The sequence below is a fragment of the Phalacrocorax aristotelis genome, chromosome W, assembly GCF_949628215.1.
Source record: "Phalacrocorax aristotelis chromosome W, bGulAri2.1, whole genome shotgun sequence".
Classification (NCBI taxonomy): Eukaryota; Metazoa; Chordata; class Aves; order Suliformes; family Phalacrocoracidae; genus Phalacrocorax; species Phalacrocorax aristotelis.
In genome coordinates, this window is record NC_134310.1 from 11202562 (window position 1) to 11225987 (window position 23426).

General features: G+C 44.6%; 1 protein-coding gene across 5 annotated transcripts in view; it reads right to left on the bottom strand.

The window, feature by feature from the left end:
- Nucleotides 1-20963, bottom strand: part of LOC142049490 (lens epithelium-derived growth factor-like) — a 106758-nt gene extending 85795 nt beyond the window's left edge. For 2 of the 5 annotated variants that reach the window (XM_075077255.1, XM_075077253.1), the window contains exons 1-2: nucleotides 11884-11960; nucleotides 11301-11480 (exon numbers count right to left, since the gene is read on the bottom strand). In XM_075077255.1, the coding sequence (XP_074933356.1) occupies nucleotides 11301-11372 (72 nt within the window). In that variant the 5' untranslated portion in view covers nucleotides 11373-11480; nucleotides 11884-11960. Of the gene's footprint in view, nucleotides 1-11300; nucleotides 11481-11883; nucleotides 12085-20797 lie in introns of those variants that run through there. The other 3 variants (XM_075077252.1, XM_075077251.1, XM_075077254.1) reach the window with 2 other exon arrangements.
- Between the last annotated feature and the right edge of the window lie 2463 nt (nucleotides 20964-23426).

Genomic DNA, 23426 nt, shown 5'->3' on the forward strand with positions numbered 1-23426 from the left:
GTTGTGGTTTAACCCCAGTCAGCAACCAAGCACCATACAGCTCCTCGTCCACCCTCCCCCCCGGGGGGATGGGGGAGAGAATCTGAAGGGCAAAAGTAGGAAAACTCATGGGTTGAGATGAGAACAGTTTAATAATGGAAATAAAATTAATAGTAACAACAACAACAACAACAATAACATCATGAAAAGGAAAACAACGAGAGAGAAAGAGAGAGAGAGAGAAGAAAACCCAGGTAAAAACAAGCGATGCAACTGCTCACCACCCACCAACTGATGCCCAGCCAGTCCCCCAGCAGCAGTCACCGCCCCCCAGCCAACTCCCCCCAGTTTACATACTGAGCATGATGGTATGGAATATCCCTTTGGTCAGTTTGGGGTCAGCTGTCCCTTCCCAACTTCTTGTGCACTCTCAGCTTACTCGCTGGTGGGGCAGAGTGAGAAACAGAAAAGCCTTGACACTGTGCAAACACTGTTCAGTAATAGCTAAAACATTGTTGTGTTATTAACAGTTTCCATCACAAATCCAAAGCATAGCACTATTCAGGCTACTATGAAGAAAATTGTCTCTATCCCAGCCAAAAGAAGAACTATCTCTTCCCCCTTATTCCATACCATTTACATCATGCTCAGCACCCACACTATCCAATACATCCTCATTAACGATCACTCCATTCCTGCCTACAGACATCATTCCCTTAGACTATGGGCCACCCATATAAGATGTCCATAGAGTTTATTTAGTCCAATGATTTGGATTCCATCTGTTATGGTGGTGCTCAGGACAGGAGAGGTGGTGTGTTGTGTGGAGTTATTGGCCCACCTCAGGTTGGATTAGTTCGTGAAGGACTGTATCCCATGTGAGGGATCCCACGCTGGAGCAGGGGAACAGTATGAGGAGAAAGGACCAGCAGCCACAATGCAGCAGCCCAGATGGGTTTACCCCTGCACTACCAATTGGTTTGCTTCCACTGATGTAGCCACCCTATAGGGCATTAGCCACAATCCAGCAGTCAGTATAGAGACAGAGTACTGGCCACTTTTCTCGTTCAGCAATCTCTAGGGCTAGTTGGATGTCTGTCACTTCTGCAAACTGACTTGACTCACCTTCTCCTTCAATGGCTTGTCATGTGGGACTCCACACAGCTTTCCACTTCCAATGGTTTCCTACAGCACAACAGGATCCATCAGTAAACAGAGCATAATACCTTTCATCTTCTGATAACTCATTATATGATGGTTCCTCTTGGGCACGAGCCACCTCCTCAGGCAATGCTCCAAAAAGCCTGCCTTCCGGCCAGTCCATGATCTCTTCCAGGATTCCTGGGCGGTTGGGTTTCCCCAGTTGAGCTCATTGCGTGCCCAATGCTACCCACTTACTCCATGTAGCACTGGTTGCATGATGTGTAGAGGGGATGTTTCCTTTGAACGTCCAGTGTAGCACAGGCAATTGCGGTGCCAAGAGGAGATATGCATCTGTACCAACAACTTCTGAAGCGGCTTGAACCCCCTCATATGCTGTTAGTATCTCTTTTTCAGTCGGGGTCTAGCGGGCTTCTGATCCTCCATACCCCTGGCTCCAAAACCCTAATGGAAGACCTTGGGTTTCTCCTGATGTTTTCTGCCAGAGGCTCCAGGTGACACCATGCTCTCCAGCTGTGGTGTAGAGTACATTTTGCACAGCTGGTCCTGTCCAGACAGGCCCAAGAGCTACCATACAAGCCATCTCCCGTTTGATCTGCTTGAAGGCTTGTTGTTGCTCATGGCCCCACTCAAAATAGTTCTTCTTTTGGGTCACTTGATGGAGAAGGGTCACAAGCCGACTATAACCTGGAATATGCATTCTCCAGAATCCCACAAGGCCTAGGAAAGCTTGTGTTTCTTTCTTGTTAGCTGGTGGAGACATAGTTGCTATCTTATTGATCACATCCATAGGGACATGACAATGTCCATCCTGCCATTTTACTCCCAAGGACTGTCTCTCCTGTGCAGGTCCCTTGACCTTGCTTCTTTTTATGGCAAAACCAGCTTTCAGAAGAATCAGAATCACTATTTTTCCCTTCTCAAATACTTCTTCTGCCTCGTTGCCCCACACGATGAGGTCATCAATGTATTGCAGATGTTCAGGGGCATCACCCTTTTCCAGTGCAGTCTGGATCAGTCCATGACAAATGGTAGTACTCTGCTTCCACCCCTGGGGCAGTCGATTCCAGATGTACTGGACAGCCCTCCACGTGAAAGCAAACTGTGGCCTGCACTCTGCTGCCAAAGGAACTGAAAAAAAACACATTGGCCATGTCAGTTGTAGCATACCACTTGGCTGCCTTCGACTCCAGTTCGCATTGGAGCTCTAACATATCTTGTACAGCAGCACTCAGTGGTGGCATCGCTTCATTTAGGCCACAATAGTCTACTGTTAACCTCCACCCTCCGTCAGACTTTTGTACTGGCCATATGCGACTATTAAAAGGTGAGTGAGTCTTGCTGATGACTCCTCGGCTCTCCAGTTGATGAATCAGCTCATGGATGGGAGCTAGGGAGTCTCAGTTTGTGTGATATTGCCACCGGTGCACCGTCTTGGTAGCAATCGGCACCTGCTGTTCTTCTACTCACAGCAATTCCACAACGATTCTCTGAGAGGCCAGGCATGGTAGATATAGCTGTTTGACCTTCTCTGTGTGCACAGTGGCTACACTAAAAGCCCATCGATACCTCTTTGGGTCCCTGAAGTACCCTCTCCTGAGGCAGTCTATGCCAAGCATACAAGGGGCCTCTGGGCCAGTCACAATGGGGTGTTTTTGCCACTTGTCCCCTGTTAAGCTCACCATGGCCTTCCGTACAGACAACTGTTGGCATCCCCCCTCCAATACAGACAACTGTTGGCATCCCCCGTCACTCCAGAAATACAGATGGTTTCTATGCCCCTATATCCTGATGGCACTGGCATACACTGTGCACCAGTGTCTACCAAAGCCTTATACTTCTGTGGGTCTGATGTGCCACAGTCCAGTATACCCAGTCATCCCTTTTCTCCTCCTGGCTAAAGGCAGGAAACCTCTGTTTCTGTTCCTGGTCAGAATATTCACTGTCTGACCCTTGCAGTGCCAGACCAGAGGTCTCCTCACCAGGATCAAAGGAGGTGATCTCAGTCCTTCTTCTATGTCTGGGATATTGCTGATTGCCCTCTTGTGTCTCTACAGCAACTAAGCTGACAGCCTTCTTGGGTGAGCCCTTCTCAACAGCTCTTCCTCTTCAGCTCATGTACATGGGCTTCCAGCTTAAAGGTGGGTTCACCGTCCCACTTCCTCATGTCCTCCCCCGGTCACGCAGGAAGAACTAGAGTGTGCCACGTGGCATGCCCCTGGGGCTCCCTTTCCCTCTGATCGAGGCAGGAGGGAACTGACTTCTTGGAGCGTTCCTGACAGCCAAGGCACTGGCCCATGGGGATGAGGAGGGACAGAGGTTTTCTTCAAAGTTTTGGAGCCAAGAAGATGCTCTCTTCACAATTGGTGTATCCGTATCCGGGCAATACATTGTTGCCAAGCTGTTAGAATATGACGCTGGGGCATTTTGAATCACCTTCCTCTGCATGGCCTGTGTGCACAAGATGTCCTCTGGGTCATTGCCTAGATCACTGTAGATGACTTCCAGCACCACTAATTCTCTCAGGTACTGGATGCATCATCCACAGTAGTCCACTTCCCTGGGTAGTTTGCAAGATCTTCCTTGAATTAGTATCTTGCCCTCATACTTGAGAGGAGCCATCTCCAGAGACTGCAAATTGCTGCCTCTTTTCCAATTCCTCTCTCAGTTCCCCGGTTTCTAGCAAGGGATCCCAGCTGTTGGGCTTCCTTACCTTCCAATTGCTGACTGTTGGCCCCGCTAGCCCAGCATTGGAGCAGCCAGGCAGCAATCCGCTCACCTGATTGGCAGCTGTAATCTTTCCACATGTCTCAAAGTTCTTTTGAGGTCAGGGACTGGGTAGTTTCTGCTTCCTGTCTGATTTCTTTCACTCCCTCCTCCTGTTTCTTTGCTGAAGGACCAGCTTCTTGATCAAACCCTAATCAATGATATGGACCCGTTGACCTCCTTGTCCACTGTTTCTTTTTCACTACTGGGGCAAGTACTGTAGTTGTTGTTTTGGGTCCCTATCTCAACCACGGTGTCCTCAGATGCAGTTTAGGTCCCTATCTCAGTCAAGGTATTCTCAGAGGTGGTTTGGGTCCCTGTCTTAACCACAGTCCTCTGATAGTACTGAACTGTGGCTCGGTAGGCACAGGCCAAGCCCCAGTGCAGTGCTAGAAGCTGCTGGTTTTCACTGAGGTAGGCAAGGCACCCTTCTATCAGGTGGCATGGCAGTTTACCAGGATTGCTTGCCTGTTCAGGTGTAAAATCCCAGGCTATGGGAGGTGATAACTGCCCTAGGCACCTGCCCAAATCCTTCCACACACTCTGCCATCCAGAGACTGTCCACCTCAGGGCCCATTTCAGTATCGCCTCACCCAAAAGTTGTCTTCTTATACCAGGATGACACCAGATTCCACAAACCCCACAATATGCCAACAGCATTAATTAGTAGTATTAAACAGCTCACGTAAGGGTGAGCAAGGACCTCCAGAGCCTGCATAATAAAACCACCCAAATCAATCCCAGTTAGGAAGAGGGAGATGTATTCCCTCATCATCTCCACAAGATAGCTCCCCCAGCACGGTAAGGGCATCAATGCCAGGGCAAAGCATTGCTTGTATTCACGTGTTCCCAAGCTCAGCAAAATAGAGATAAGCAGCGCAGCCAGCAAGCACTGTGACCTGCACAGAAGCTTGCCACTTAATAACTACTATAGCTATAGCATGCTTAATTCAAAACTGCTGCTGTCTTTGGCCCCACATTGGGTGCCAAAGAAAGCACTGTGGTGGGTTGACCTTGGCTGGATGCCATGCGCCCACCAAGCTGCTCTAACACTCCCCTCCTCAGCAGGATGGGGGGGAGAAAATAAGATGGGAAAGAACTCGTGAGTCCAGATAAAGGCAGTTTAATAAAGAAAAAGCAAAGGTCATGCGTGGAAGCAAAGGAAAACAACAAAAGATTTATTCTCTACTTCCTGTCAGCAGGCAATGTCCAGCCACTTCCTGGAAAGTAGGGCCTGAGTATGCATAGTGGTTGCTCTGGAAAAGAAACGCTGCAGTAACAAATGCCCCCCTCTCCTCCTCCTTTCTCTTAGCTTTTATTGCTGAGCATGACATCATATGGTATGGAATATCCCTCTGGCCAGTTTGGGTCAGCTGTCCTGGCGATGTCCCCTCCCAACCTCTTGCCCACCCCCAGCCTGTTGGCCTTTGGGGGCGAGGGGCGTGTTGGAGAGACAGCCTTGATGCTGTGGGAGCACTGCTCAGCAGTAGCCAAAATGCTGGTGTGTTATCAACACCTTTCTAGCTACAAACACAAAGCACAGCACTATGAGGGCCACTATGAGGAAAGTTAACTTCATCCCAGAACAGAACAGAACAGAAATAAATTCATTTTAGGAAATAAATTACGAATTTGGGTCACCAAAGATAGGATCCCAAGGCATAATTAGATGCCTCTATTTAACTGTTCTGCTTTCCAGAGATGCTAACCCATATCAGTTTTTGCTAAACTGAATTGTGAATAATATATGTGTTGAAAACCATAGTTTTTATGTGGGTACTAGCTTGTTGATTGTGATTTCTAACTTCAAACACAGGCATCCCTTGATACACTTGTACAAGCAAATGATCCTTTTAAAATTTCCAGGTTGCAGAGTAATGGTTCTTGATTATTTTAATCATTTGCTCTTTTTTTTTTAATTAATAAAAGCAAAAATTCATAGATTTTAAATTCTCTGGGAGAAGATGTGGTTTTGCAGTACCTAGCTTAAGTCCCTGATTCTGACTCTAAGTCCAGAGTTATTCTGTTACAGACAATAAATACATTAAGAATGCCAGTAATAAAGATGTAGCAACCGCTTTCTGCTAGACAGCACTAACTGTAGATTAGTGAAACCTGGAGGAATACTTATAATGAAACTGATATGCAAAAGTATCTTTTTCACAGAATCACAGAATGGTAGGGGATGGAAGGGACCTCTGGAGATCATCTTGTCCAACCCCACTGCTTGAGCAGGTACAACTAGAGCAGGGTGCATAAGACCGTGTCCAGGCAGGTTCTGAATGCCTCCAGGGAAGGAGACTCCACAGCCTCCCTGGGCAGCCTGTTCCACTGCTCTGTCACCCTCACAGTAAAGAAGTTTTTCCTCATATTCAGGTGGAACTTCCTGCATTCCAACTTGTGCCCATTGCCCCTTGTCCTGTCATTGGGCACCACTGAAAAGAGTCCAGTCCCATCCCCTTGACACCCGCCCTTTAGATATTTATAAGTACTGATAAGATCCCCCCTCAGAGTTATCCAGGTATCCAAGACTCCTTTGGGAACCCCCAACATATCTGGATGTTGGGATCCCCAACATATCTGGATGAGCAGACAACTGGCTGAATGGCCAGGCCCAGAGGGTGATCAGCAGTGCAAATTCTAGTTGGAGGGCAGTGACCCAGGGGTCAATACTGGGTCCAGTCATGATCAAGACCTTCATTAATGAGCTGGATGATGGGGAACAGGGTACCCTCAGCAACTTTTCAGACAGCACCAGAACTGGGAAGAGCGGCTGATATGCCAGAGGGTTGTGCTGCCACCCAGAGGGACCTTGACAGGCTGGAGAAATGGGCTGACAGGAAACTCATGAAGTTCAACAAGGGGAAGTGCCAAGTCCTGCACCTGGGGAAAAACAACCCCGTGCACCAGTATATGCTGGTGGCCACCCAAATGGAAAGCAGCTTTGCAGAAAAGGACCTGGGTGTCCTGGTGGACACCAGGTTGAATATGAGCAGGCAATGTGCCTTCGCCGTAAAGAAGGGCTGCATCAGGCAAAGTATTGCTGGCAGGTTGAGGGAGATGATCCTTTCCCTTTATTCAGCACCAGTGAGGCCACACCTGGATTACAGTGTCTAGTTCTGGGGTCCCCAGTACAAGAGAGATATAAAGCTACTGGAGAGGGTCCAGCGAAGGGCCACAAAGATGATGAAGGGACTGGAGCATCTCTCCTATGAGGAAAGGCTGAGAGAGCTGGGACTGTTCAGCCTGGAGAAGAGAAGGCTCAAGGGGGATCAGTGTATATAAATTAATGAAGGGAAGGCGCAAAGAAGACAGAGCCAGGCTCTTTCCAGTGATGCCCAGTGACGCCCAGTGACAGCACCAGAGGCAATGGGTGCAAGCTGAAACACAGGAGGTTCCCTCTGAACATAAGGGAACACTTTTTGACTGTGAGGGTGACTGATCACTGGAACAGATTGCCCAGGGAGGTTGTGCAGTCTCCCTCTTTGGAGATATTCAAAAGCCATCTGGACACGGTCCTGGGCAATGTGCTCTAGGTGGCCCTGCTTGAGCAGGGGGACCAGATGACCTCCAGAGGTCCCTTCCAACCTCAGCCGTTCTATGATTCTAAAAATGGGAAATTTATTGAATTTTAAGCTCTGTTCAATTTTACGCTAGAATAATGATTACATCAAGACAGATTGCACAGAATAATCTATCCAAGTAGTTCCAAATACAGAGGCTTCTAACTAATGACAGGCAGCTTGGAGAATGGGAACCAGGCCTCCGTGACTAATGCACAGAATCATGTGCTAGGCAATATCCTTCTCAGAGTGTGGAAAGATCCATTCTGTGATTCTGTGATCTTACCCAGGAGCCTACCAGCAAAGTAAGAATGATACATTTCAAATGAACAAAACAAACCAGAAAATTGGGCAGTGAGATGATTACAGTCCTCACAAGAGAGAAGTCTAGAGTAAGCCCAAATACATTTATGATTTGGGGTTTTTTTCTGTGTGTAAACTGAGAGAGCTAATATCGCCATGGGAACACTGGACATTATCTATAGTCATTACAGCATGATGTAATGAAATACACACACTGAGCCTGAAATCGTGACCTTACTCCTATTGATGATCAGTTTCTGGTTTTTATTTTAACACAAAGAAGCCTCTGTAACTCAGAACCTGTGGAAGCTTCTCAGGTGTGTTAGTTACACAGCTGCTTCTTTTTGTTATATCAAGGGGTTATTTCTCCATCTGTGGTGGTTGCATAACATATTTGTTGTTGTGAAATTGTTAGCTATGAATGCTTCCTTTCCATGGAAGAATTTAGCATTTATTTAGAACAGTTGGTCCAGATAAGTAATTTCTGGATACAGACTAATTTCACTCAGTAAGTGCTCTGTTAAGAGAAAATATTCTTCCCTGGAAGGCTGACACATAGGGCCTAATTTTTAAATTTTTCTTGAATTTTTAATCAGAGATGCTGTTACACAAGCAAAATTATCCCAGAGCTGTGTACCTGTTACAGATATAATTGCTGTAATTATACTGAGTTTCCCATATATTATATGGAATTTACACAGCACAAGGCATTAGCTTTGAATATTTCTCTTGAAGCATTTGAGGAGTTTCTTAATGAACACCACCAAGGCGTTATGTCAGAATATTCTTTCTTGTTTTAAAAAAGGGACAAATTGTGTTTGGTTATTTTCTTTTTCATTTGTTTGTTGGCAGCTGCACACAAATGGTGCAAATCCAGTATGTAAAATTACTCTGGCACCTTCCATAAATTAGTTGCAATTTTCCAAAGAGACAGTTCTAGCATATCAGTTGGCTTGCTTACAGAAAATAGCATTTCTCTGCCCATTAGGGCTATTACTTTTTGCATAGATGGTAATGATATTAAGCTTCTCTACTTGATGAGCATATACATGTCTAATTCTCTGAGATGGGTTATATGTTCTTTTGAAAATATTTCTGTACCATCTATCTTTGTTGAGAAGCTGTCTTTGATTAGTAATATTGTATAAAGCCACCATACCCCATGTTCCCTATCACGTGCAAGTTTGGCGACTCAACACTGACTCCTACCTTGCGTTGTCCATAAGAAGGTATATAGTAGTCCATTTTCTTAAAAGAACAGTATTCTATATCCATGTTTACATCTTTTTCCCCTTGGAATTTGCATTGGTATTGCCACTGGCTTCAGCGATGCCATGATTTGCCTATTTGATGCATAAACTCATCTGGTCACCACTATCTCAGGTCAGGAAAGCATTTACATGGGTTGAACTTACACCAAGTTTGTATAAAGATGCTTCCATGAATCTGGAGGTAAGGCCTTTCGTTTTCCAAACTCATACACATGCACAGGTATGGAGCTTCAGTGGAATAATCATGACCTTGAGATTAGCAAGTGTTAAGCGATTGCAGGATCAGGACATAAAGCACTGACCTTTTGATCAGAATTAAAGCACCTTCAGTGTGTCTTACAAAACCAGTTTGATTGAATATCTACTCTGTCCTCTGTTATATATATTACATATATATATATAAAATTTTATATAGACATTGTAAGTAAATAAATGTAAGCTTTCCCTGCAAACTACACTATGAACCTAGTGAAATGCATGTGCTCTATACTGCAGGAGCGCTATTGCATTCACTTTCACTTTCAGGGGAAAATATATGATGAACCTTTTTGAATGACATGGTGGTGTTTCTTCATGATATGACACAGGCACAATGACTGGTGAGAACTTAGTGCAACCTTCTGGGTGGCACATTTCCCCAAAGGTGGGTCAGTTGGTTTCCTGGGAGCAGTGAAACAGGATTTGTTCATGTATAAATTGCCTTAGACTAGAACCACTGTACTGTTTACTCTGGTATGAATTCAGCTGAGGCCCTTTTCTTTGCGCCCTTCTGTGCAAACTGCTGCATTTGTTGGCTCACTTTGTTAGCTATGCTTTGGTGAGCCTTGAAGGGAGCAGGGAGAACAGGAAAGAGGACCGGAAGACTTATTACATACTTGCTCCTTCAACCTACTCTATAGGAATAGGAATAGCTAACTTTGATAGTCAAGAGTACTCCTACCAAAACTTAAGATTTTGGGAGAGGGTTTTTTATCACAAAGGATCAGCTATTTGGCAGTAGCATTTCTGTACTATTTGGTTCTTGTGCAATCTCAGAATTTGTTGTGCTAATGGTATAGCAGTCTTCATTTCTGATAATGAACTTACATTATGAGAAAACTCAAGCTCTTTTTTGTTGATTTATCACAAAAACAGAGTATCAAATTCTCTATTTGAAAATATCTACACATGTGACAAAAAGACATTGTACTCAATCTGGCTGGGAACTTTCTTCATAGCAGCCCATATGGTGCTGTGTTTTAGATCTGTGGCTAAAACAGTGTTGATAACACACCAGTGTTTTGGCTATTGCTGAACAGTGTTTTCACAGCATGGAGACTTTCTCTCTTTCTCCCCACTCTGCCCCACCCCGCCCCACCCCTCCAAGGAATAGGCTAGGCGTGGGCAAGTATTTGGGAGGACACACAACTGGGGCAGTTGACCCAAATTGTCCAAAGGAATATTCCATGCCATATAAAGTCATGCTCAGCAATAAAAACATGGGGTTTTGATCTTTCCAAAGTAGCCATTGCTTGGAGACTGCCTGGGTGTCAGTCTGCTGGTGGGAGGTGGTGAGTGATTGCTTCTGCATCACTTCTGGGTTTTTTCCCTCCCGTCACTTAATAAACTGTAATTTTTCTTAACCCACATGTTTTTCCTCGGTTTTTCTCTTCTAATTTGTCCCCCATCCTGCTGTGAGGGGAGTGAGCAAGCAGCTGGTAGGTGTTTAGTTGCTGGCCAGGGTCAACCCACCGCAGACACATAGAAAGCTTTAAAGAAATAAATATGAACTTCAGTAGGACTTTTTCCTCCTAAAAACACTATTAATTCATTCATTTCTAGATTTTAAGGCTCCCAAAAATTACTGCTTGACTTTAACACAAACCCGATGCATATCTTCACATACAGAATTCAAGCAGCCCTTCCACAACTTAAAAAAAACCTAATGACAGCTAATGACTACTAGACAGTGCTGCATGTCAAAAAAGAGAGACTTCTTATAAAGCATCATAAGCCAAGAACAAACCACAGTATGGGATCTGCAGTGTGATTTAGAAGTCACTTTCAGCAACAGCAGTGCTACCACACACACAGACACACCCCCCCACGCACATTGGCAAGATAGAGGCATGACACAGTTTATTTATTTTCTTCTCTATAGGTGTCTGAAAACACTCTTTTCGACACAAAACTGGAAGAGCAGAAAAGGCAATGAGGAAGAAAAAAGGACAAGTAAAGAGGTAGCAGCAGCTTGCACATAGAGGAGGGAGTGTCTTACCCTGGCTGGCCAATGGGGATAACCTTTCATCTTAGCAAAGATCAAGTCTCCGGGTTTGAAATCTCGGCTCATGTTTTCACAGCGATGTGATGCCTGTTGCTACGATATGAATAAGGTTGGGGGAGGGATCTGCACCTCCTTTTCCCGCCACCGAGGTGCTTCCAGGCCCTCAAGATCACACTGCCAGAGAAAAAACACCAGGGGATAGGAAGAGGATGCCAACAGAGCGCTCCATCAAGGGTAGCCCCCACCCCATGTCATTACCCTCCCCACCCACCTTCTGGCTAGAAGAGGGATACTGAAACCAAGCTGCCAAATACATCTACATCTATACACACGCGCACACACCCCCTCCTAGTGCAGACACCACCCAACCTCATCTCTGACCCCTAGAGACCCCTCTCCGCCCATGCGCAGCACCCCCCCAACCTCGTCCCAACCCGCTTACATTCGCACATGTGACTTCCCCCCTCCGCTCGTGCTCTCTCACTCCCTTTCCCAGTGCAATCAACCCCCCACACATGCATATGATACGTGCTTTGTATAATATACATACATAAATACGATATAGATATATACGCACCCTTCCACTAAAGCTTCCCTGAGGCCAACAGTGCTCCCGCCGTACCATCTGCCCCCACCCCACACGTATGCGCACGCGCCAGAAGGAGAAGAAGGGCGGAGGAACAAAATTTTGCTTGCCCTTCCCCCATAGCTTCAGCCGTTGCAGTATAGTCCCTACCACATTCATGTCCAATCCCACAGTTCACTTCAGCCTGCGGTAGAAAAATACCACTATGCTCCCTCTCTCCCTCTAGAAAGCTTGTTGATACTAACTGGAATGAAAAGAAGAATGAAAAGAAGAACGAAACGAACGAAACGAAATGAAACGAAACAAAACAAAAAAAAGCAAGCCCTGCTGAAAGGAGCTTAATCTCTTAATCCCTTCCTGTGTGGGTATGTAGAAGGCTAAAGGGGAAAAGAATTAATATTGTCCTCCTGTGCTAGAGAAGGGAAAGAGACCCTAATTTGTGTTCTCCCCCTATAGAGCAGATTAAATAGTTCATTCCTTCTTTCGCGGCTGCTGCTTAGGGAGGGGGGGAGGAGGGGATGTGGTATCTGTCACAGTTGGGAACAAGGGAAAGAGAAGCACTTCCGCAGAGGAGGCAGAGGCAGCTGTGTTCAGGCAAGGCAGAGGGAAGAGATGGTCAGCATGTACAAAGTACCGCAGTGTTCGTCTAGTAACTTCTCCATTCCAGACAGTGGTTGTGACGTACTGGCCTTAGCAAGTTTGACCTGCTTGCGCAGGCAGTTACCTGGGAGGGAGCTGCCCCTGGACGGAAGCCCACAGGCAGCTCCTGGTGACAACTGTGCAGAAACAGAGAGAAAAGTCTGCCGAGAAGTGCTGATCCTGGACTGCTGGAGGTGGGGGGAAGGTTTGTTCTGGCTGAGGCGACTTCATCTTGGCTTCAGGAGTCTGCGTTCCCTGTTTGCCACCTCCGAAGGGAAATGGTTATTGATAGTGATAGTTCTGGTTGGCAATTCACCTCTATTTTGCAAGTACACTTTTGGGGCACTGAGGAAAAAAAAGTAACAGATGGTTCTGGGGCCGTTTGTAAGAGATGTCCTCCTCAAAGCAGGGTATAATCAGAACACCAACATGAAACTGCATTGCAAGCTTTCCAAAGAATGAAAAGCAAGAGAGAGTCAAGGACCAACTGTAGTTAAGCAATTAATTTTCATCCAAACATTTTGTTTTGGCGATGGCTCACATGCCTAAACCCAGTTCAGAATCTGAAGCAACCCGCTGTACTTTAAATATGGTATTAGGTATCATGTTTCCCTGAGTGAGAACTACTATCCCTAAAACATGCCTGGTGTTTGGCAGACAGAAACATATGCATGTGTGTATATATTCCAGCAGTTCTGGGAAATAATGGATTTACCTTGTATATTGTACAGGCTCCCTGTACAATGCTTTGGGTTCGATCCACATGCTCTGTTAATACATCTGTCCAGTGTTTCCAGAAAAGACTGTGCTGCACATTCACTTGCCCTACTTGCACAGTTGATTGGTATGCAAGATGAGGATATGGCTGGTGTTTCCAGATATGGTTGCAACAAACAGGTCTGGTGATGTTTTCATATATCCAGAAATCTTGGATAACCATAAGAAATCCTCAAACTGTACTAGACAAAACTTCTAGGTGGAAAAAAGAGAGCACATTGGGCTTATGGTAACCTGAGCCATTCTCCCACTGTTTTAAGTTGTCCTGCTTAGTGATTTACATCTGCACAGGGAAAACAAAATCACACAGCTTTTTGCCTGCAGGGATATAGCATCACTGTTTGCTGAAGAGCTTGGCTGCAAAAAGGAGCATCTGAAATTGCCTAAAGCACTTTTCTGTCCAAAAAAGGTTGGGGTATTAACTGAAACTGGACACAGCCTACAAGAGAAGCAGCCCCTGGCCTACCTGACTGAGATAAGGCAAGAGTGGCACTTCCTCTGCATGTACCTTCTTTAGGCCCTGTTCACCCTCACCTACTATGCATGTGCCATGCCCCACCTTCCAACACCCAGATAGGGTTGCTTGTTCTTTGTCTCCATCCAGTCCAAATATGCTCTGTCACAATGCTCCACCTTTCCAATCACAGAATCACAGAATCACAAACATCGCTCCACAGCAACTGGGATAGAGTGAGATGATCATGGTGGTGTTACCAGAAGTAACCATTGCAAATGTCTCCTGTGGCCACTGAGATTTAGCTTGTTCACTTCCTTCCTTCTGGGAAACAAGACTGGCCTGTTTCAGTGCCTTGCTGAAGCCTACTTGTCCTGTACTGACCATCCCAGTGTCCTGTGACTGCAGCTCCATGCTAGCAACTACAGAGACACAGAGTGGTGGGAAGCAGGATGTAGTAGGTACTTGGAGAGTTGGGCTGAGGCTCAGGGAGATGGAGTGAGCTGATAGGGCAGGACATTGAGGGACGCTAGTGAATGGAGGAGGGCTAGTGAGGCTGGTGAGGAGTGCTTAGAACTGGTGGGGATGTGGTGTATCAGACCTTGTATCTGACTAGCTGGAAGTCTGTTACTACTTCTAGGCTTTCTTCTTGTCAATTTTGGTTCCTTCTCCTCCTTCCTGCTTTAAATCCAGTGCATTTGGGATTTCACCCAGTCCCTTTAGGACTGTGTAGTAGGCTTCAGTCCAGGTCGACAGATTAGGTTGTCAATTAGGCTGACACCAGGCATTGCTGTTAGTGAGATGTTTGACCGGTACCCCCGCTCCTGACCCCTGGTAATGTGGTTAGCATAACTAATGCCATTTTATAAGGCAATCAGGCAGTCTCTGTGACCGAGTGGGTCACATATTCATTCCCTTTCCCTCATTATCAGGCCCTGAAGGTCCTGTGAACCAAGTAGACAAACCAAGCAGATTTCTTCATCCCCTCCCTACTGGCCTCAAGATTCCTGGGCACCAGACCGATTACTCCCTTCCTTACCAGCCTTGAAGGTCCCAGGCACCCAGCCAAACAGGTGTTGTTGTTGACCCTGTCACAGAACAGGGAAGTGTAACAGCACACAGAGCACTGTCTATAAAATCAAGCAGTTACAAGTCCTAAGTGGGGAACTTGGACTAGAACTTCTGCTGCACAGTGAGACCCGTGACCCCTCGGTGGCCAGGGGCGCCTCCACCATCGTCTGCTTCCTCCGAGGATTGAGTAAGTGACTTGTATTCTTTCATATGATTTTCAAGTCTAGATTATGATTGATACAGAAAACCATGTATTAAGATCTGACCCGATCTGCAGAGGGTCCAGGTGATCAGAAATTATAAGGTAAGTTGTATTATAAGGTAATTTGTATTATTAATTCTGTATTATGCTGCTTATAGATTGTACTATATTGATTCTGCTTGTAGAAATCCTGTGCCATTTATATAATAAATTCTGTGTTATACTAATCATAAAATCCTGTTAAGAAAATAAAGCTTTAATTGTAACTATGATTAGTGCCATTATCATTCTGCCAAGGATCCCTAAAAGAACATGTCTGTCCCTTAGTGTCGGGTGACAAGATGCCATGGAGTTTTTAATCTTGCTAAAAATACTTCTTGTAACTCTCCCATACAGCTCAATAAATTTAATTTAGTTAGAAAAGGTGATTTTACTGAGCTTGAGAAACAGACTCATGTTTCCAAGAAGGTTTTGATTTGCAGGAAGGAAACACCACCGCAACCGCACCACTCCCACACCACACTTTCCTTTTGGTGAAAATAGATGATTAAGATTAGAGTTGCTATTTTTTATTTTAATTATAACCAACAAACAAATAAAAGAACATCCAGAAATATGCTGGTTTGGGAAGAAAAGTTTCATCCTCCAAGTCCTGGCTACTGAATCTATTCATAGTCTTACTTGTTTCCTTCAGATGAATACAGATCTACATCCTACAATCTTGTTCATATTCAGGAGTGGCTGAGTGAAGAATAGGATCTGCAAATACCTGGGGATGGAGGGGTACTGTGCATCACCTTAGGTTCCTTAGCCTTTGTATTGCTAAGGGCATCTAGCTGCAGCTCTGTAGCCTGCCTTCCACTCTGTCACAGAATAACTGAAATTACAATTTAGATCAGGTTGGAACAGAAACACTTTATTACTATAGCTATAGGAGAAAACACAGCAGCAGCGTGATGGCCTCTGCTGGTATGAACTCTGCCCAAATGGGGCAGTTACAGAGTTTATATACCTTTAGATTATGTGACTTGTTCTTCACCAGACCATGTCAGATAAGCAGGACTATAGTAATTGCAACAAAGAGTGGTAACATGGATTACTTAATATAGGGAGGCTCTGAACAGTAAGATAAGGAAGCTCTAGACAGTACCTCCTTTTTACAAATAATTCACTCCTTTGTTAATTATATTGTGCTGACTCGGTGAGGCCATTAGATCATGCTGACAAGTATTTTTTATCTAGTGAGTCCTGAAAAGGCCTATGAAGTATTAACTATTTTAATTTCACATTCCATCCTTATAGTCTCAAACAACTGAGAGTCTAGAGTACAGTAGGTGAACCACAGACTCCAGAGGAAATGGATTGATCACTGTGGAGGCCATGCTGTTTCACCATCCGTTCTTGCCTCTCTAGACTTGACTGACATTCATCAAATGGATGGTTTCTTCTCATTCATTTTCTTTGTCTTTTAATAAGTTCAGCATCATAATTTTAGCTTCTGCATGAGTCGGACCTCGTTCAACTTTGTTACAATCAGTTTACAACAACATAAGACAAGTTAACATATATATAATAATTAAACATATTAGTCCTATTTAGATATATTTCAATGCAGTTTTAAATAGGGCGCCTAGCCATTCTCCTGTGTCTGGCAGCCAACCCCACCAGTCAAAGGGGTTTTCTTCAGCTGCTTCATGTAAAATTTTAGTTGGGTCTGTATTTGGTTTATATCTGTCTCTATGTTCTCTATATCTTGGTTGACATAAAAGCAATGGGTATTTTTAAGGAACATACACCTCTTTGTGTTGCTAGTAAGTTATCTAGTACCATATGTTTTTGTAATGTCACTTGGGACAAAGAAGTGATTTCTAGTTGCATGGTTTGGATTGCATCTATTGTAGCATTTTCAGTTTTCTCAAGGGAGGCCAAGATATTTATAATGGCTTTTTCTAATTCAGATACTCCTAGCCAGGGAAGAAATGCTCATGCAAACTGGTGGAAGCCAGTTTATTGAAGGACAGTTGCATGGAAAATTTGGCATTTCATTTTATTTGATTATGTTTTACACAACCACTGGCCAATTAATCATAAGCATTAAGGGAGGTCAAGAGCAGGGCTGCCTCCTCCAGCCATTCCGGCCCAGGACTCCTCCCACCCAACCGCTGGAGTCCAACCCAGTGCGTGCAGGGACCCAGGGTCTCTGCCCAGGCTGAGGGATGTGGCTGCTGCTTTCCCATTTGCAGGTTCAACCGGTAGCGAAGCTGAGCACGTATCCCAGACACACACACACAGAGGAGACACCGATACGGCTGGTCACACAAACTGCCACAGACAATGGGCTGCCATCAACAGCACCCACATACAGGACTCACATAAAACATAAACAGACAGACAAGTCCCCTTCCTCCTCTTTGGCTGGTAGAGGTAGTTTGCTAATGAAGGCACACACACAACACTCTAGATTCACAAGTGCATGCACATCTGTGGAGCCAAGTACTGTCACAGCCCCTCTGTCCTTTTGGTACCCCTGCCTGGATCTCAGACCCTCTTACCTACTTCATGGGTCTCCTACTCACTGGCTAGTCCAGCCTGATGCTTGCTAGCAAACAGGCATGCACTCACACACTCGTCCCACAGTCACTCCACATTTGCAAGTCCCCCTGGGCATACCAGCATGAACTTTTGCCTGCCTGATACCCCAGCCTGGACCTGAGGCCCCCCTACTTGCTGGCTAGTCCAGCTTGAAACTTGCTAGTGAGTTACACATGCGGAACCCCCATGCACAACAGGTTTGAAGAAGATACAGACACTCAGCTCCCTCCAGCAGCCAGCACCAGACACATTGGCTGTAACCTGCTACAGCTACCAGCACTGAGCCCCTTGCTTGCCTCATTCATGCTGTTCCCCCTCAGTAGCTGCTTGTCGGGTCACACACATTGTTCCCACCCCAGTGGCTTGAGGTTAAAGACCCCCCACTGACTCCAGTACCTGACACCACAAGCCCTGTCTGACACCGGTAGTTGGCACCCAGACCTCTCATGCCAGTCCTCCCAGTAGCTGGGACTCCAGGCACAAAGTCTGCAGGAGCCTCCCTAAATCCAAAGAGCTATGCCCCTCTGTGGTGGGTTGACCTTGGCTAGCTGCCAGGTGCCCACCAAGCTGCTTTCTCGCTTCCCCTCCTCAGCAGGTCAGGGAGAGGAAACGAGATGAAAAACTCATGGGTCGAGATAAAGGCAGTTTAATGAAGAAAAGCAAAGGCCATGCGTGGAAGCAAAGTAAAAAGATTTATCCTGTACTTCCCATCAGCAGGCCACGTCTAGCCACTTGCTGGGAAGTAGGTCCTCAGTATGTGTAGCGGTTGCTTTGGAAGACAAACGCCTTAATAACGAATGCCCCCTCCTCCTCCTCCTTTCTCTCAGCTTCTATTGCTGAGCACAATGACATATGGTATGGAATATCCCTTGGATCAGCTGTCCCAGCTATTTTCCCTCCCAACCTCTTGCTCACCCCAGCTTACCAGCCTTTGTGGAGGAGGTTTGGAGGGACAGCCTCCTTGATGCTGTGGGAGCACTGTTCAGCAGTAGCCAAAACATTGGTGTGTTATCAACACCATTCTAGCTACAAGGGCCGCTATGGGGAAAGTTAACTCCATCCTAGCCACACCCAATACAGACTCCAACTACTGATACTAGGACCCCCATTTGCTCCAGTAGCTGACACCACAGCCCAGGGGGCACCTACACCCCCGGTCTGACTCCAGTAGCTGGCACCATATTTCACTCACACACACACACACACAGAGGTCTCACCAGTAGCTGGCACTTAGCCCTTGCAGCACACATATGCATGGGATAGAGAGTGAGATTAGGCAGAGACACTTAAGAAAAGATTTAATAAGAAGATAGGACAGACTGTGGTGATCAGGCACAGGGCTCAACCAGACAAGCATACTGACCTGCTCCATTTTACATGCAACAGGCCCCTTTTATCCCCTTTTCTGTCAACCTTCCCCCCTCTTTGTTTCTCCCTGCTCCCCCTCATCAGCTGGCATATTTCCATTGACCCCCCTCCAACACCCTGGACCCTCAGGTTTGCATCCTTATCACTTGCAAAGTCCTGGGTTTGCCTACAGTTCCTTGATAGCCCATCAATTAGTATGACCAACCAGGTTTGTTTCTGGTTATTGTCTTTGTTAACACTAATTGGTCAGATTTTATGTCTCTGTGTATTTGTCTCCCTCCCTTTACTTATCCTGCCAACTGAAAAAAAAAAGAACATTTTCGCACCCCACATATCCTTACCAATTAGTGCGACTGGTCAGGTTTGTTCTTATCAGGACCTCCCTTATCATGTGTTGGTCAGGTTTGTCTCTGTATGTTCTTGTTTATGACTCCTTTGACCAGATACACTTAAAGCAGCAAACACTCTCCTTCTACATACCCTTGCAATAAGCAGATACATTTTTGGTTCCAAAGGCATCAAGGGATAAACTCCCTAGAGTACAAGTACCACTCCATTGAGGGGGTAAAGCTTTATAAGCATTGGAGCCACATAACCAGTAATGCCCAGAAAGAAGGAGAGTGGGAATTAGAGGTTTTGTTTGGTTTTGATTAGCGAGTGCAAGGGCTCTATCAGTTGCATGGTATGGGTTGCTAGAGTTGGTGGATTTGGAGTTCCATGAGTACAGGCGTTTACCAGCCTCACATTCTCCATAAATGATGCATGGGTATTTTTTGTTTGTTAGTAGGCTGACTCCTCAATGGGCTTCTATTTTTATTGTGATGTTGTCAATGTCTAGATCCCAATAATCTAGACACTGGGTGTTATTAGATTGCATACTTTTTTTTTCCATATGCCTTATAGGTGCCCTTATGTTGACCTGTATGGATTTGATTAAAATAATATTGTCCTACTGAACAATTATAGTATATGGTTATATTACAATTTGTTTTCCTATAAATTTAGATCCACAGTTTGAATTATAGATTTTATGGACACATAGTTTAGCTATGGATGGTTGATGAATAGGGATGGCTTGTGTTTGATAGTTAGGAACCAGAGGTCAGCCTTGAATGTCAGTGCTTTTACCCTGTAACCATTGTGTCAAGGGAGAGGGCCCTCCAATTATAATTACCTTTGGTCTGCTGGGGTCCATGAACACAGTACCAGCAATTGGACTTTTGCCAGAAGTGGCAGCAGACTTCACTCATTGGACAGCTGTATTGTTTTCCCAGCTATTAATTTGCATTATTTTGAGTACGAGGAGAAAAAACAATATTATTTCTATAATGGTTAAAATTTGGGGTGCCAACAAAAGATTATCAATGAATAAAACACTAAGTACTATGAATACAATAATGCCTTGAGGGGCTTCTAAGTCCCAATAGTTTTCTATTATCACCCATGGTTAGTATCATTTGATCCCTAAGGTTCTATTATATAATAATTCTTATAGGTTAGTATATGACCAGTAATATAAACCCAAATGCAAAATCCCAGAGCAAGCAAAGCTACGATTTCCAGAAATATTCAACAGGTTCAGATGATAACAACAGGTTCATCAAAGTCTACTTGCAGAGTTGTAGATTGTAATTTTGTTGACGTTTGATCAAAGAAAGTTCATACAGGTCATTGAGCTCTGCTGTGACAGCTGATACACAGTGCATTGTGTCTGAAGGTGGCATGACCCTTTTATACTGGGAAGCGTGGATCTAGTTGAGCAGTCCCTTGCACTTTACCACAGTATTAGTAATTAACAGTACCTGATAAGTTTTCTTCCAGCGCGGTTGAAGTGTGTGTTTTTGCTGGTATACCTTAATGTAGACCCAGTCTCCTGGTTTCAAAGAAGTGACGCACACCAGTAGCAGGTTCAAGTGAGGCTTCTTCCAGCTGTGGGTGGAAAGTCCTTACATGCTTCATTAATGCCTGACAATATTTTAGAAGAGTGTCATCTGTCAATTGTAAGTTTGCCTGCATGGGAGTTCAGTCACATGGGCCTGCCATTCAAAATCTCATGAGGTGACAGCCCATGTTTTCTATTCACAGTGCTTATATACATCAGTGGGAAAGGTAATGCATCCTGCCATTTCAGGCGAGTCTCTGTACAAATCTCTGCTAATTTGATTTCCAAATTGGAATTTTTGCATTTTACAGCCCCACTAAATTGGGGGTGATAGGCACAATGGAACTTTTGTTCAGTTTATAGGGCTGCACAAATTTTCTGCATTACTTGCCCGGTAAAATTGCTATCTAGTGTTACGGGAATACCAAACCAAGGAATTAGTACTTTCAGCAACTGCTTTTTGCAACGGTTGTTGCATCTGTATGTTTATCCATCCTGAGAACATATCTAAAATGACATACTCAAAATTACAGCATTCAGGCATTTGAATAAAGTCAATTTGCAAATTTACGACCGGTCCCCACGGTTTAGAGTATGCAGCTACACTTGTTTTTTCCTGCTGTCCTATATAATTTTGCTGAAAAGGTATCCTTGTTTTCCCAAAAAGCAGGTTCGTTCACCTGGTGTGCAAAATGCCAAAATGCACACAGAGCAGAGGTATTTTATTCATTTCATATTTGCGCAAAGATGGGTGCTAGGTGGTAACTCCACAAAGCTAGCACACCACACCAAGAAACTACAAGGTATTTATCCAGTTAAATGCATCAGTAACAGCTAATATTCATGCCCCCAGATAATCATTGGTTAGTTTCTTTCTCACTTCATCTTAAAGGTACACTCCCTTTAAATTTGCCACACATGCTCAGAGAGTAAGGGGCTTATCGGAGTAGGGGGTGTTCTGGCCTATGGGCCGGATTTTTAATATTATAATGGGGATAGTTCACCTAAAGGAGACTTAGTTTTAGTTCTTATCAACATGCATAAACATCCCAATTAGTTGTCCTCCTTGACTTCATACTTTATCACCCGGCTTTCAGCATCTTCTGAAGCAGGATGTTCCCTTTTATCAGTCTCTCAGTTCTTCTTCAAGGATACAGTCATAAAACAAACGCTCCCCTATCTCTCAGTTCCCTCCTCTGTCCACCCAATTTTGTTTTGCAAAGCTCACGGAGTCCATTGTTATTACTTAGTGGAAAATTTCATTTTCCACGGGATATCATCCTAACAATATGAAGACTGAGAATTTGAACAAAACATTGCAAGCAATATTCAATAATTTACATCCTTAATTTCTGACAAATGAAAGCCCTTTCTTGGGCTTTCAAGCTATAGAATTATTTTATTAAATAAAATGTGTACAAATTATTGTGACAGATGCACCCACTCTGAGTGAGTGAACAGTACTTTAGTTCAGGCATCACCAACAAGTAGGTCTGACTGAAAACAGCCTTGCTGTGCAAACTGTGAGAACTGTGCTAGGACATGTCTTATCAGGAGCTAACAGTACCAGCACGGGCTGGGACTGGACAAAACTAAAACTGCTGCAGCTGCACTCCTGCATATACACCAAAGGGTGTGTGTGTGTGTTTGACTGTGAGTCAATCACTTTACACTATAAAAAACTGTAGCCCCTCCGAGCCCATTGAGCTCTCCTATATGGCAGCAGGCTGCATGGCGGTGATCTCCACCTTGAGCAGGGACGTCTCTGAAGGAGTAACCTTGAGGTTGAGAGACCCCTTACCTGGCACCTGATATCTATAAACAAGGTAAGTGACATTTTACATTAGGCCTAAAGGTATATTGTATGCTAGCAACACTTATATATATATCCAGCTAGCGCTTCATTATTAGAAGCGTAGTAAGTAGTAGAGCGTTTGAACTCTGTCTAAATCATTGTCTAAATTATCATTTACATCATCATTTAAATAACTGACAAATCATTGTTAAATCACTGTTTAACTAGCATTCAAATATTGCTTAATCACCATTTGATTGCCATTTGATTTTCATTCAGTCATTGGTTAATTACCATTTGATCATCATTCGATCACTAATAAAGCCCTTTTAGTTAACCCCATAGCAATGACTTCTCTTAATAATTCACCTGGGACAAAAATTGGCACACTTGGCAGAATGGTGGATTCAATCACTGGCTACTTACGGAGGCACGGAGTTAACCCTTCACCGAAATTTTCAGGTGATTGGGCGTGCGAAAAGCGGGATAATTGGAATAAGATAAAAGAACAGTTAAACCTTGTAAGAGGGAAACTGAAAGATGGTAAAGAGAAGGGAATAATATGCAAAATGTTGGGAACATGTTTGGGAGCTGCATATCAGTATAAGAACTGTAAAGAACAGGAAATGAGAGTGTTGCAAGATGAGGTTGAACAAAGAAAATGACAAGAAATGCTGTTACTCTGCGAATAGACCGATTGCTAAAACAACAGGGGGAGGCAAAAGAAAAACACAGGAATTTAGAGGATAAACTA